General features: G+C 33.9%; 1 protein-coding gene across 1 annotated transcript; it reads right to left on the reverse strand.

The window, feature by feature from the left end:
- Positions 1–206: 206 nt before the first annotated feature.
- Positions 207–12,374, reverse strand: LCAT3 (lecithin:cholesterol acyltransferase 3). The gene is made up of 11 exons (XM_082883460.1): positions 11,956–12,374; positions 10,451–10,542; positions 9,352–9,479; positions 9,112–9,247; positions 8,957–9,008; positions 7,456–7,556; positions 3,080–3,259; positions 2,440–2,597; positions 1,451–1,505; positions 859–912; positions 207–700 (listed from the first exon to the last, which is right to left on the reverse strand). The coding sequence occupies exons 1-11, from the start codon at positions 12,173–12,175 to the stop codon at positions 536–538; spliced, it is 1,341 nt and encodes a 446-aa protein (XP_082739586.1). The 5' UTR covers positions 12,176–12,374; the 3' UTR covers positions 207–535.
- Between the last annotated feature and the right edge of the window lie 3,158 nt (positions 12,375–15,532).

Raw genomic sequence — 15,532 nt, forward strand, 5'->3', positions numbered from 1 at the left:
CCCTTCTGTACTCCGGTTCGAACCCTCGGCAGCCTGTGGTGTATAGTTGAGCTCCACTGGTGCCTCGGTGGTGGGTCCTTCACATGGTGGGGGTTAATTCTTGATTAGCAACCGATTACCCCGAGGTCAGGACCCACGGGGCCGTAATGACACCTCAGAGCCCTTTTTTTACCTGGTCAAAAAAAAAAGAAAAAAAAAGAAGAAACTTTACTAGCAAATTCTAATTTATTAAATTTTATGAAATGTCAAATAAGTCTCTGGAAATTAATATTACAAATATCACACAAATAAATAATACAATAAACAGGTCCTCCGTATTCCAAAAGTTCTCTAAATCTTCCAACGATCTGAGACTCACCGTAAGGCCACTCAAAGAACACATTCCCCGCACGCAACGCAGGGCCATAATAACAACTTTCGCTTAATAACCGCGCCAGTTGATGCTATATATATGGTCACTTGAATTATTATAAGAACAGACTGTCTTTCATTTATTCTTTTCAAGCACATGAAATCAATCTTACACACAAAGATATTAGTCTAAATTAACGCTCATTACTTTGGAAGTTTTCGAATGGTTGTTGACCTTCTGGCTGATCCCTAACCACCTTTGAATTAGCTCAAATACTGTTTTGTCACGTAACAGTAGCCGATGACTTGAAGCAACTCCTACTCGTTCAGTTGCTGCAAATCCATCCGCCTGCAAGATGTTTAAATTAAAAAAATTGGGTATCATTAAAGTTAAATGCAGCAGAAAATAATAGTTGAATTGTGAATAACTGACTTGTTAAAGGTTTTCATCAGTCCATTAGTGAGTTTAGGTAAGTAAAACAATAAATAGGAGGTCAGAAAGACAACCTTAGCTGATTCAGCAGGAACTGTTTCGTCTCCATCCACGAACGAGTACTTGGGCTAAAACGGATAAAACATAGAAAATATAATTAAAACCCAAAACAAATATATATATATATATATACACTCTTGCCTACACTTTGATGATACATAAGGCTCAATCTGAAAATATGTGCTAGTACTCAATGTTAAGTTGCCAATTGTCCCAAAAGCTTAAGCTGTTTGGAAATAAGTCCGACAATGCATATCAAGCTCTCCAACACCTTCCTCATATGTAAGGGGATCTTCGCCGTGGAGATGCAAATATTCATACATAGAGAGAGAAGAGAGGAGAGAATGTAAATAAGAAAAAGAATAATGCAAACGGGGATCTTTCATGAGCCCTAATATCATGTCAAATTAGTAACTGTCTCAAAAGCTTAAGCTGTCAGGAAATGGGCCAACAATATCAAGCTCTCCAACACTCGCACAATAAGGAGTCTTAAGGTGTGGCTGTTTATGGGAGTAAAAGGGATTTAAAGTTGTTACGTAAATCTAATAAACAACAGCAGGGCCATGAGTAGCTTATTGAATTATATTAGTAAACATCAGTACTTACCATTGTGTGGCATACATCTGGCAAGTCCTCAATTGGAGAAGTTTCTGAACCATAGCTGCAAGATATAAGTATAGGTCAAACGTGATTATAATGTGTCGCAATCGCAAAAATGTTTACGATGCAGCTATCCAGTCTTTTAACATAAGCTAAATTGTGCAAATCCAAAACGGCATGAGGATCATCCTGAATGGTACTGAAATGTACTCTCTATGATCATATTTCGCTCAAGTTTGGTAGAAAAGATGTGAAAGCTCATCCACACCAAGAAGCTAGGATATTATGTGGGTAGTTCACAGGCCAGATTTGGCACACAGGAGCAAGAAAAGTTAGACGCAAATTAGATTCAAACCAGGATATGGTTCCTACAATTCTAGGTAATGCTTTTTTAAAAACACCATTTTTTTAGAATGAGATTAGGATTTGAGAAAAAAGTATAATTATGAAACATGACATAACCATGCAGAGAATATAAACATGGACACAGCTATTCAGAATGTTAGGGAGGTTCAGATCAATGGGATTTAGAATGATAAACCGAAAAGAAGGATACATTTGACAGTTACAGAAAAGCATAAACTAAACATTGATACTGGGATGCTTACTCCTTGCTACTTGGCACCATTGTTTTTGCCATTAGAAGCCAGAACATTCAAATAAAAGACAAAATGACAGGATTGGTTTGTTGGGGGAGTAACATGACAAAAACAGTTATGATTATAAAATAACTAGTCAAAAAATGTTACAACTATTTATAACCAACCCTTCTCCAATTTATTTCTCAGAATTGAAACCAGTGTGTGATGTTTCAGATATTGAAGATGCACCCAGTAATACCATTCTTGTCCAGGAAAAAATACTAGCATTCAGGCAATCAAATTTCCAGCTTCAAACCAATTATATACATTCAAATGCAATACAAATGTGAATTTTCTTCTAAGCCCTTTATCTAATTGAGTATTCCCAACTAGTTATGTGGTTTAGTTACATACCAAACATCCAAAGGCGTGTCGAAGGATGTTCCATAAATATTGTAGAAAGACACGCCTTTGGGTAGTTGAGCATTATTGAGAACTTTGCGAGTACCAGTAGCCCATTTGAGGATAGAGAAGTTAAAGGGGAGAGCAACTGTTCTCCCACCAAAACTTAGCTGCAATCAACAAACATGAAATAAATTTGGCAATACACAATAGCCTTTTAGATAAACAAACTGTTGGCTGTAATGTATATAAATCAGGCACAATAAAATTGGAAACGACATCATGTGCAGACAAGTTATTTAGATTAATACATAAATCAAGCAATCAACAAACAGCTACGTATTAATCATCTGTCTGCAGATTGCAGGTATTTACACTAGGAAGTAAAACCAGAAATTAAATTGAGCCACATGGCCATTGGTTTAATAAGGATTGGCGAGGCGAATTGCAAGAGACGTCTGCAGACTGTGGTCTTCCAAGAAATTATTAAATTTATTCTTGCTTCTAAGTTGTTTTTTTTTTTTTTTTTGGAGTGAAATTTTACTTCAAACGATTCTAATAAATTAAGAAAGTTCAAGTTCAGATAATAGGAACTCAAGGAAACCACAGAATTCAGAGTGTTTTGCAGCTATATAATGTCAAAATGTAGTACCTCATTATGCCTTAAAGCCTCTTCAAACAGAATAAAACTATTGGTTGACTCATAAGATTCCAATTTGACACAAGTTTCTCCATCCTCAGATTGCTTTCGCCAGACCTGAATTTCAGGTTGCTTTTCCCATTTGAATTCCGGATTTGGCAACATCTCATACATTGATGGGCACTCAACCACCTACATATTGAGGAAAATTTAAGTAATATCAAATGAATCAAGGGGAATGAAGAATGCTGAAACATAGAACATAATTTGACCCAGTAACATGCTAAACTGACAAATTGTTTCTGCATAGCATGCAAAGCAGTCAAGCAAAGAATACAAGTTATATAACCCAACTTTTTTCCCCGGTTGAGTAATACAGCCAACTTTTCCAACCATTTAAATAATAAACTGACAAGATTCATAAGAATATGTGATCATGCATTCTAAAGCTTCTTTTTTACTAACCTCAAGGAGCTTCCATTTAAGTGAACTAAATTCCAATATGACCTGAGTCAATGCATTTTGAGATGTATGCCATTGCATTCCTAACATATTTCATCAGATTATCCAAGAAGTACTTCAAATCCCTAATACATTTCTCTAACCATTTGACACTAAACCCTCCGCTTTATTTATTTATTTTTCATGGTCAATCATGATATTTATTCTTTATATATTCAAATTATTATTATGATATCTTACTCATTTACAGCATGACAACAAGGTTAGACTTAACACACGTGCATACAGACATGAGCATGCACGTGCACTGTGCAGGTTAGTGTTACATTAACGAAACATTATTTCAGAGAATGATAAGCAGCACGACCAGTGTTGGTAAAAGTGAGCTTCAAGTGCAATAGCAGAAAAGCTTATAGTAGTTAAAGTAAAGCGCATTTACAAAATACACTTAAAGCGCGGTTTTTGAATTAAGCATGGCTTTTTGCCCTTTTTTATTTTATGTTAAAAAATAAAAAACTCCGCCGGGGTTGTTAACATCTCCGCCGGTCCCAAGCCCGGATTAAGGAGGAGGGTTGTGTGTTAGGTAGCCGACAGCCAACACGTAAAAAAGTCGCTTGGATCCCTTATGAAAATGAATCCTACTTTGAATCGTTTAAATGCTAGGTCGTTCCCCTTAAGTGACGCGTTGCGCCTGCCTCCGGGTGTTTCAAAAAGTGAGCAAGGGGAGCCGCATCGACGCCTGGGTGCGGTGAAAATTGGGCAAAGGTTTCCACGTTTTTCTGGACGAGCGCGGGTAAAGAAGCTAGTCCAAGACTATAGGTTGAGGATAGCCACTTGGAACATAGGAACCTTAACTGGTAGGACGATGGAATTGGTAGATATTATGATTAGGAGGAGAGTTAGTATAGCTTGCATACAAGAAACTAAGTGGACAGGAGAGAAAGCCAGGGAAATTGAGGATACTGGTTTTAAACTTTATTATAGTGGTAAGGATAGACGCAGGAATGGGGTAGGAATCATAATTGCCAAGGGTCTTGTGGAAAGTGTGGTGACAGTCACTAGGAAAGGAGATAGGATTATCCTAGTTAAACTAGTTATTGGAGGAAATATAATGAATATTATTAGCGCTTACGCCCCTCAAGTAGGGTTAGATGATCAGACTAAGAGGGATTTTTAAGAGCAAATGGATGAGATCTTACAGGAGAGACCCGCAGGAGATAACTTGGTTATAGGTGGAGATTTTAATGGCCATGGGGGCATAGATAAACTAGGTTATGAAAGGGTGCATGGTGGATACGGTTTTGGTGACAGAAATGAGGCTGGAGAGAGAATCTTAAATTTTGCGTTGGCTTCTGACCTGGTGGTGGCCAATACTATGTATAAGAAGAGGGAGTAGCATTTGATAAACTTTAAGAGTGGATTAGTTAAGAGCCAAATATATTATTTCTTAGTGAGAAAAGTGGACTGCCTAAAATGCAATGATTGTAAGGTGATTCCTGGAGAGAGTCTGGTCTCTCAACATAGGATTTTGGTACTAGATTTATGTTTTACAAGGCAATACCAAGCTAGGAAGGATGGTGGGCATCGTAGGACGAGATGGTAGGACCTAAAAGGGGATAAACTAGAAATATTTAAGAATCGAATGGATAAGGAAGGTATTTGGGACTTAGAAGGTGATGCTAACACTATGTAGAATTCGATGGCCAATTGTATGAGGAGAATCTCAAGGGAACTGCTTGGATAGTCGAAAGGAACGGGACCCAGCTCTAGGAAAACTTGGTGGTGGAGGGAAGAGGTTCAAGCGGTAGTTAAGGCAAAAAAGAGTGCTTTAAAAAGTGGCAGAATGATAGAACTAAGGAAAACCTTAAGAGCTATAGATTGGCTAATAAGGAGGTCAAGAAAGTAGTGAGAGAGACTAAGTTGAAAGCTTATGATGACCTATACACTAGACTAGATTGTAAGAAGGGAGAGAAGATGGTATACACACTTGCTAAGATACGGGAGAGAAAAACAAGAGATTTTAATCAAGTAAAGTGCATCAAGAGTGAGGATTCTAAGATATTGGTGAAGGATGATGAGATTAAGGAAAGATGGAAGAATTATTTTGAGACTGTTAAATGAGGAACATGGAAGTACGACAATAAGGGAAGAAATAACCAGTAATACGATAAACCAAGACTATAGGTTCTATCGTAGGATTAGGAACTTTGAAGTTGAGATTGCACTTAAGAAGATGAAATCAAATAAGGCTTTAGGACTTGATGATATCCCTATTGAAGCTTGGAAGTGTTTGGATAAAAAGGGAGTTGCTTGGTTGACTAGGTTGTTTAGCAAAATTTTGTTGACTAGGAACATGTCAGATGAGTGGAGGAAAAATATTTTAGTGCCAATCTATAAGAATAAAGGTGATGTCCAGAATTGTAACAATTATAGAGAAATCAAGCTAATGTGTCATATAATGAAAGTGTGGGAGAGGGTGATGGAACGCCGATTGCGAGACATAACAGAGGTGTTAGAGAATCAATTTGGGTTTATGCCTGGTAGGTCAACAATGGAAGCGATCTATCTTTTGAGGAGAGTAATAAAAAAGTATAAAGAAAAGAAAAAAGATATTCATATGGAGTTTATCGACCTTGAGAAAGCATATGACAGAGTGCCCCGAGATATAATATAGTGGATGCTAGAGAAGAAAGGGGTGACAAAAGGCTACATTGACGTGATTAGGGACATGTATGAAAGGGTGGTGACCACTATTAGATCGCCAGCTGGAGAGAGACAAATGAATTTCCTATCACTGTAGGGTTACACCAAGAATTTACCTTAGGTCCTTATCTTTTTGCTTTAGTTATGGACGAGTTGACGATAAATATTCAGGATGACGTGCCATGGTGTATGCTTTTTGCAGACGATATTGTGTTAGTGGATGAGACTAGAGAAGGAGTTAACACAAAGTTGGAGATTTGGAGAAAAACTCTTGAATCTAAAGGATTTCGGATAAGCAGAACTAAGACAGAGTACATGGAGTGTAAATTTAGTAACAGTAACAATGAAAGCAGAGGAGAAGTGAAGATTGAGAACCAAGAACTGCCTAAGAGTGAACATTTTCGTTATTTAGGGTCGATTATCACAACAGCGGGAGAGATTGATGCAGATGTGGCCCATAGGATTAAGGCGGGATGGTGTCAGTGGAGAAGTGCGTCTGGGGTATTGTGCGATAAACGAATACCCACTAGACTAAAAGGTAAGTTTTATAGAACGACTATTAGACTAGCTATGTTGTATGGGACGGAGTGTTGGGCAACCAAGAAACAACATGTAGATAAGATGAGTGTAGCTGAGATGAGGATGCTAAGGTGGATGTGTGGTAAGACTAGACAGGATAGGATTAGGAATGAGTGTATTCGGGAATGGGTAGGAGTAGCACCGATAGAAGATAAGTTGAGAGAGAATCGTTTGAGATGGTTTGGTCATATTCAACGGAGACCAACAGAGGCAGTAATGAAGAGATGCGATGCTGTAACGGTAGATGGAAGTATTAGGGAACGGGTAGGCCCAGATTAACGTTGACTAGCGTTATAAATAGAGATATGAATCTACTTAATTTGACTAATGAAATGGCCTTTGATAGAGCCGCGTGGAGAAGAAGGATTCATGTAGCCGACCCCATTTGATGGGACTTAAGGCTTGGTTTGGTTTGGTTTGGTTTGGTTAAAAAATAAAATGTTCTCAACTCTTACGACGAGTAATTATGACATTATTAATTAATGCACATCAAACATAGCATGAGGTGGATTCAATTTATCAAATGATCACATGTAGGATAGGGAACCCTTTAACTATCTGCCTTTGAAATATGATCCTTCTTGACAATAAAAATACATAGCTTAGTTTCATAGCAAGAAACTTCCTTAGAACATGAAAGTTACCAGCTGATGCATTGTCCACCTCTTCACAAAGAAAAAGCTTTCAAAGCCTTCAACAAATTGCAGTCCAGTTAAGAGAGAATCATTGATGCATCCTGGTGCACCTGTTAAGCATATAACAGACTTGCTATTGAAACATGCTTGCAAAACATATTAAGAAAAATCAAAAGAAACACAAAAACAGCTTAAACTGTGTAAAACAATGCTCTAAGTTGTATTTCAAAGAGCATGGAACTGCTTTTTCTATTCAAAGAGAAGATAATTGTATAAACTTATTCCCGCTTTATTTGTGTTCCCCTTCTTGTTCATTATCATCAACATCAACTAAATTTTGCTCTATTTATGTATCTGCTTTTGTTCTTTACTAGTTATATATTTCTGAGACAAAAACAATAAATATATTTATGTGTTACAAATACGATATATAGAGACAAAGGAGATTGTCCTATTCTTCAATCAACATTTTTACCAAACAGGTTACATCTAATTAAATAAGAAGAAACCCTAATTACTCAAAGATGACTAAAGTACCTTTATATTAAATAAATGAAATAACGAAGGAAAACTACCAAAATACATGCATTTAGAAAATTTGCAAGTTGCAAAAGAGGAGGAAACAAAGGGCAAAGCAATAGTGACAAACGGCAATCAATTTCTATGCATTGTTATCAAATTAGCAGATCGAATCATGAATCTTTTTGCTAAAATAGAAAATCGTGAATCATATTACTAAAATAAAGAATTGTGAATCGTATTGAATCGTGAAATGTAATACGTAATTTTATATATGTATATGCATATAAAAATACACACATAATGTCTAAAACAAAGTAAATATCAATATTACTAAATTATATATACCTATAAAACCATGTACATCAAAAAATACTAAGGAGATGTACTATGAACAAACTTGAGTGTTTCCTTAGCTATTACGTCCCGAATGGACAGCCCTATCAACTGAAGGCAAACGTGAAGGATACATCACCATGAAAAGTCTCAAACTAATCTCTAAGAGCAATAAGAAATTGAACTAACCTTTGTTTTTCCCTGTAATGCAATAACAATCTAACATGCTAGAGGAAATAAAAGAAACAAAAATCACAACTGAACATCATAATTTCTAAAGCTTTTATCTCAGTCAAAATTGTTTCATTACACTCACCTAAAATGAGTGAAACCAATTTTTTATTCATTCTTTCTACTTTACTAGAACCATATCCAGTTTACATTTCAGTTTTAAAGATAATAAAAACGGAAGAAATTAAATTGTTTCGGACACTAGCCACTGAACCTCATTCATGTGATTGATATCACTGACAGAAGACAATTGGCAACCAATGGCAATGATCCAAAAGACCTCTTTTGTTATGTTGAGTTATAACATAATGCATGATTCTCCAGGGTTCCTGAGCTTAGCCAAACAACATTTGCAGGCAAAGTTGAAACTCCTAATAAGCATAATGTTTGCCAAACAAGCAAACACGTGGTGCTGAGAAATCACCTTGAAAAGGGCACGCGATGCAGATCCACTTACTCACGTACTTGGAAAATACCTGCCGATGAAGCATTACACCATTGGTCATTCCTCTTGGGGCAGATAAGTTGTTAATATTTTCCATGTAATTGATACAAGTCAACGGGAGAAAATATGCGCACATCATTATGGAGAGAGATGAAACACGTTACTAGCAGTCCACCCATTGAGTGAGAAATTATATTGACTTTTCTTCCACCAGTAGCTTTGTATGCAGTCTCCAACTTTTCTTTAAGGCCATCCATTGCCTTGTCAATTCTGCCCACAGAAACACGTCACTCAGATTGTAGGACAGTTTCACCACAAAATATAACATAATCGACGGTTTTAAGCACCAAATTTAGCAGGTAAAATTGAACCACCTGTTGCTTTGCCGGAAGTCATAACCATATCCAAACAATGTGGTTCCTTTCTTATACCCGCATCCAGTGAGCATATCAATCATATCATGAAAGTGGTATACATCAGTCAAATGTACACATTTTACAAACTGCAAATCAAGAAAAAATACATATAAGACATTTTTTCTCAAATAAGCAACAAACAAATTTACATAAATAACAACGGCAAACAAATGTCATGAGGGAAAAAAGTAATCAAGAAAATGCTCAGTCTAGAAAAAATATCATTTTCAAATGATAAGTCAAGCTTAACTCTTATACAAGAATTAAGCAAACCTGGAATCTTAACTATCAGTTTTTTGAACTCCTGACTTGAAATTGGCTTGCATAGAACTCCAAATTGACCATTCTCTGTTGGCAATGTGGAATTTCTTCGCCATATTTTTTTAGAAATTGACCTTTTGTTGAAGCAGCCCTACACACTTGACTTTCAAAAGTAACATTATCAACTGCCTACATTGAATTTGGAGCAATGCAATCAAAGGAACATTTTATTTTTCTCCCAATAGAGACTCGTATATGAAATCTAAATTTTGCTGGGCATTGAAAAGTGATACACAGAGCAAAGACAGGATTTTTTTAACATAACTCTCAAGCACAAGCAATTTTGGTAGCCATTATATTGTAGTGGCTGAATATAAAGCTAAGAAATTGGCTTTGGCTGGGAGAAAGATCACTTCATAGAAGAAATCAATATAAGGAGATTACAAGGAGATAGCAGCTGATGTTTTGGGATAGGTGAGACTCCACGTGGTGAATTTGAAGTTCAATTAAATATTCTATTAAAAGCTTTTGAGATGCTGCTTTGTAACCACATCATGTTAATAGTATCTTTTCACTTCAGGTTTAGCTAAATATATAGAAATTTTATTTATGACCTCTAGGGGTGCTCCCTTGTTACCACATCCCCAGTGATCGAATATTCTGATTCATAAGTTTATCTTACAATTTTGACTCATCAGAAAAAAAATGAAGCAGCAAATTCACAAAAGAGGTGATGTGATATAAAGCAGTTATTCATGGACTAAAAGAATGTCATCAATAGAACTATCAATCTTACAGGTGAGGGATCTAAAATATCAATTGCATACAGTCCATAATCATCTTCAGGGACCATGATTTCAATGCTGTCATCCAATGATTCTGTATAACCTGAAAAACACAAACTCGGATTCAAGAAGCAATAAATAATCAAACCAGGTGAAAGTTTAGAAGAAATTAAATTGATCATAAAAGGCCTATAATTAAAATTTGAGTAGACAAAGAAATTTTTTATTCAACAAAGAAAGCACACGACATTCAATAATAAATTTTCTATTCAACTAAGAAAGCAAACCACCTTCTTCATTCATACGAAATCTTATCCCACGTAGTGTAGAGTCTAGGAGAGACAAATGATGGGTACACAGCCTTAACCCACTTTCTATGTGGAGAGGCCGATTCCGATGACCCTCTACTACGAATGCTAATACTAAGAGCATCTCCACTAGTTATTGCCATTCTGGCAATGTCAAAGCTCTAACTTGGCAAGTGATTTACTAGTACAAATGTCATTTTGTCACAATTACCTTTTCCTATATTCTTTACCATTTTTTTTACCTATCAATTTGTGCGTGTCATCCTTGCGCAGGGTATATTCGAGAATGGATAGGAGTAGTATCGATAGAAGATAAGTTGAGAGAGAATAGATTGAGATGGTCTGATCATATATAATGGAGATCAACAGAAACAGTAGTGAAAAACAGTAGTGAAAAGATGCGATACAGTGACGGTAGATGGGAGTGTTAGGAGAAGCGACAGACCTAGATTGATGTGAACTAATGTAATAAATAGAGATACGAACCTTCTTAATTTAACTAATAAAATAACCTTGCAAAGAGTCGAGTGGAGAAGAAGATTAACGGACCCCATTTGATGGTCCTTAAGATTTGATTTGGCTTGGTCAGGTCTGTATTTCTTCTTTTCCAATTAACATTGCCATTAGATGAGCATCTTACACTGAAGCCATTGAATGAGCTAGCACCACCATCATTTTGGTAGCCCTTCATCTCATATCGTATCTCACCAAATCCTCTCTCTCTCTCTCTCTCTCTCTCTCTCCTCTCTCTTTAAGATTCACTATGTTTCAAGGTTAACAGCAGTTCTCGGTGGCAGCGGTACAGATCCACGGTTTCAAGGCAAGTTATGGTTTGTTTAACGATCTGACAAACTCAAGCCTCTCTACAATCTTGATTTAGTGAACTTCTTGTGTGATTTTGTGTCAATTTTTCTTTTTATTTTCTAGTGTATTTTCCAGGAAACTTGGAGCGAAGGATTTCTACCACAACAACTACTACTAATAATAATAATACATCCTCAAATTAGCCTATCACACCTATTTCCCTCCTAATTGAATCAAACTTTCTTTTCTTTTTCTTTTTACTTGTTTCTTCCAAAAGAAAAGTACAAGACAAAGCAAAGCAAAGCAAACCACTCCAAATTTTCTTTACCTTTACCAAATTTTCTTTTCTCTTCAACCAAACAGATAACAATTGCAAAAACCAAACATCAGCAAGAGAGGTGTACCTGTTTGGGGATTATAGAGTGACATGGCCTTCTTCCTGAACTCCAAATCAGCAAGGAAGATCCGAACCCAAACCCGAGTCTGTAACGCGAACTTCTTCTTCTTCCTCGAATTGAGAATGCAACCCCCCATGCCAGACACCAGGAGGACCGGGTCGCGATCGGAGACATCGCCTGAGGCGGAGCTCCGACCCGGAAAGCAACAACAGCAATCTCCTAGCATCGGATACAATTTCGGGTCCGGGTTCGGGTCTGTCCTTATAATGGTCAGTCAGAGGCTGAAGAAGGAGGTGGAGTGTGGTCGCTGGCTCTGCCAAGTTTTTATAGTGTGTGTGCGCGCGCGCAGAAACTCTTGACCATTCAGAAGAAGAAAGAAGAGAAGATGGAGAAGAAAAGCACACTTTTCGAAATTTGTGTCCTTTAGGTTGTGATATTTGCTATTTAACCTCCTATAGTTCTCTGTTTTTACACAAAAACCCATGAGTTTTGGGTCTTTTTCTTCAATGCCCCCCTTTTTTTATTATATATTTTTTATGCTTGGCATCTTAGTAGGCCAGGTTTCACGTACCATAATAAGTTCTTACAGTCCAAACCAGTTTTTTAAAATAGATTTCTCTACAGTTCGTGGCTTTAAGGGTTTTATATTTGTTAGAAAAATTAAATTTAAAACTTAAAGAGAGTAAATTCTTAAGTCCCAAATCTTAAGCTGTTAGGCTAACTCATTGAGGTTCCATTTAAGTTTCCTTACTCTATTTTTTGTTTTCTATGTTCTTAATTATTAGTTAATATATGGGTTATTCTATAATACACACCATCACCATATACAAATTATGTCATTTTGTGATAATTTGTGATGTGATTATTACAAATGTTATAATTAAAAAAAAATCATAATCAAATATTACATAAGGTATAATAATAACAATAATAATAATAATAAGTCATAATTAATATTAAAATGAGTCATAAATAATATTATAATGGGTCATAATTAAAATATAATTAATATCATAATAAATCGTTATAACAAATAAACAATGTTATAACTCATAAATATGGTAGGCACTCGATTTTGAAGTGTATATTATAGAAATCTATGTTTAACAAAGGCAAAGAATGGAGAAACTGACGGGTTAGGGGAAGAAATCTAAAAACTTTGCGTGGTTTTGGTTTTTCTTTTGATGAAATTTTATTTTTTATATTTTGTTTTTGTTTACATTGATTTTTTTTAATATTTTAAGTATTTTTTTTAATTTTTAGACACAGCAAACCTAAATACACTTAAAAAATATAATGTTTGTGAAAAAATATCTTAAAAAAAGTCACTAAGTACAAAAAAAATAAAAATATGAAAATTTAGTATATCGTTTGTATTTTTGTGTATTTATTAATTTTTTAAAATATTTTTTCATAAATATTTACTATTTAGATATATCTAAGTAAAGTATATCTAAAAAAATGAAAATTTTATTTAAAATTTTAAAAATATTCACTAAAAATCAAAAAATACAAAAAATAAAATACTTAATTTTTAAAAAATTATATTCAAAAAATTAAAATTAAACACACCGAATAAAGTTGGAGTCGAGGTAAGCAAAAGAAAGAAAACAATTGAATGACCCACGTGGTCTTGTTGTTTAATAAATAAATAAATAAATATAGGGCGAGGGGGTTATTGTAAGATATACCATATGTAAATTACAATGTTTGTGATCTTAATATTATAAATATTAATTAAAAAAATATAATGAGACATAATAAAATAACTAAAGTCATTTTTAATTATAATTAAAATAATATTATAATAGATTATAACTAATATCATAATAAGTTATAATTAAATATTACTTTAAGCAAAATCAAAGAATTCTTTTGTCATAATCAAAATAAAAATTACAAGATATCATAATTAATATTATAATGAGTCATAATTAATATCACAATAAATTATAATAAAAAGTTACAAAGATCATAACTGAACATATGAGACATACATTTTTTAAAGTGTGTATTATAAAATTTTCTATAAAACTTTACTGAAATTACAATTCCGTACATGTTTAAAAAAAAATCAAATTAGTGGTAAAATTTACTAACTTTAATATTACAATTATAAAATTTTCATGAATTTATAAATATTTTGTATTTTTTGTGTGTCAAAAGATAGGAGCGTAATATTTAATTAAAAATGTAACAAAACTTAACAACTAATTAGTCCAATGGAACTTCATAATGAAAAAAGAAAAAAAGAAAAAAAGAAAAACCACTGTTAAAGAGTATCAAACTCCTTTCCATAACAGTTGAAGTTGCAATTTCACATCACCTAAATTTTATAAATATTTTATAAAGATACCATTTATTTGTAATTTTTACTAAAAACTTTCAAAGATGATCCCAAACCATACAAATATAATTTTAATCTTTTATTTTTTAATTATAATAATAAAATCTTTAAATTTTAATCCATGTTATGATATGGTCTATTTGTCCTTTATTGTTTAAAATTTGAAAGGGAAAGTACTGTTAAAAATTTAAATGAAAATTAATGTAAAGCACATTTAAAAGCATTAGAGAAAAAATTTATGTGACATTACATTTTTTAACTTTCAATTTATATTTAAATTTCACTTTGACCTAATATTTTAATTTTTACTTAAATTTCAAACAGTGAGATAATGGGAGAACCGTCTTAAAATATAATTTTAGAATTAATTATTATAATTAAAAGGTGAGGAATCAGATAAAAATCTGAGAATACAAAATGTAATTTACCCACAAATATTCATAGGTCTGGTTAATAACAGTTCCTAGGGTTGCCAATAAGAAGTACAATATTTATAATTTTAATGTATTTTTCACATGTCATAAAATATTTTTTTACATATTTTTAAACATTTTTGAACTCTGTAATGCACTTTTTTTTCTTTTTTTAACACCTCTGTAATGCATTATTTGTACTGCACTTCGTAGTGTCCCAAACGATGTTGTTTTTAAGGGGGAAAGTGGGCAAAAGAAAATATGTAAGTTCTATTTTTGTTTTTTAAAGTTTTGCTCTAAAAATTGTTTTAAGAGGATTACAAGGTGCACTATGGGCGATGCACTACCAAGAATTAAGGTTGAGTATAGAGTTATTCAAACTGTCCAATTCGAATAGATCCATATACAAATAGGTAATTTTGCAGACACAATATAGCCGGATACGGTTTAAAATAAGACATTATTGCGAGTTGCGGGTTTTACCAGCACCTGCAAGAACTAACCAAAAAATACAATCTAGATCGTTGATTTTTTTAGGCAAGTTTAGGATTTTGAATAATTTCAATTTAATTGTATTGTTGAGTAGGGAATGATTTTGATGATTTAATTTAAGATTTTGAAAGATGTGTTTGTGTTAGTTTACAATTTTATTTAAAAATTTAAGATTTTGAATGATTTGCTTGTGTTAAGAATTAATTTTATTGTGTTTTTAATTTTATAAGTTTTAATTCATTAATTATTAATGCTGAGCATTTTAGAAAATGGAGGGAAAATGACCAAAAATAAATATTTACAAAATAGAAAAAAAATGCCCAAAAATAAA

Source organism: Camellia sinensis, chromosome 8, assembly GCF_055761805.1.
Source record: "Camellia sinensis isolate YWXY chromosome 8, ASM5576180v1, whole genome shotgun sequence".
Classification (NCBI taxonomy): Eukaryota; Viridiplantae; Streptophyta; class Magnoliopsida; order Ericales; family Theaceae; genus Camellia; species Camellia sinensis.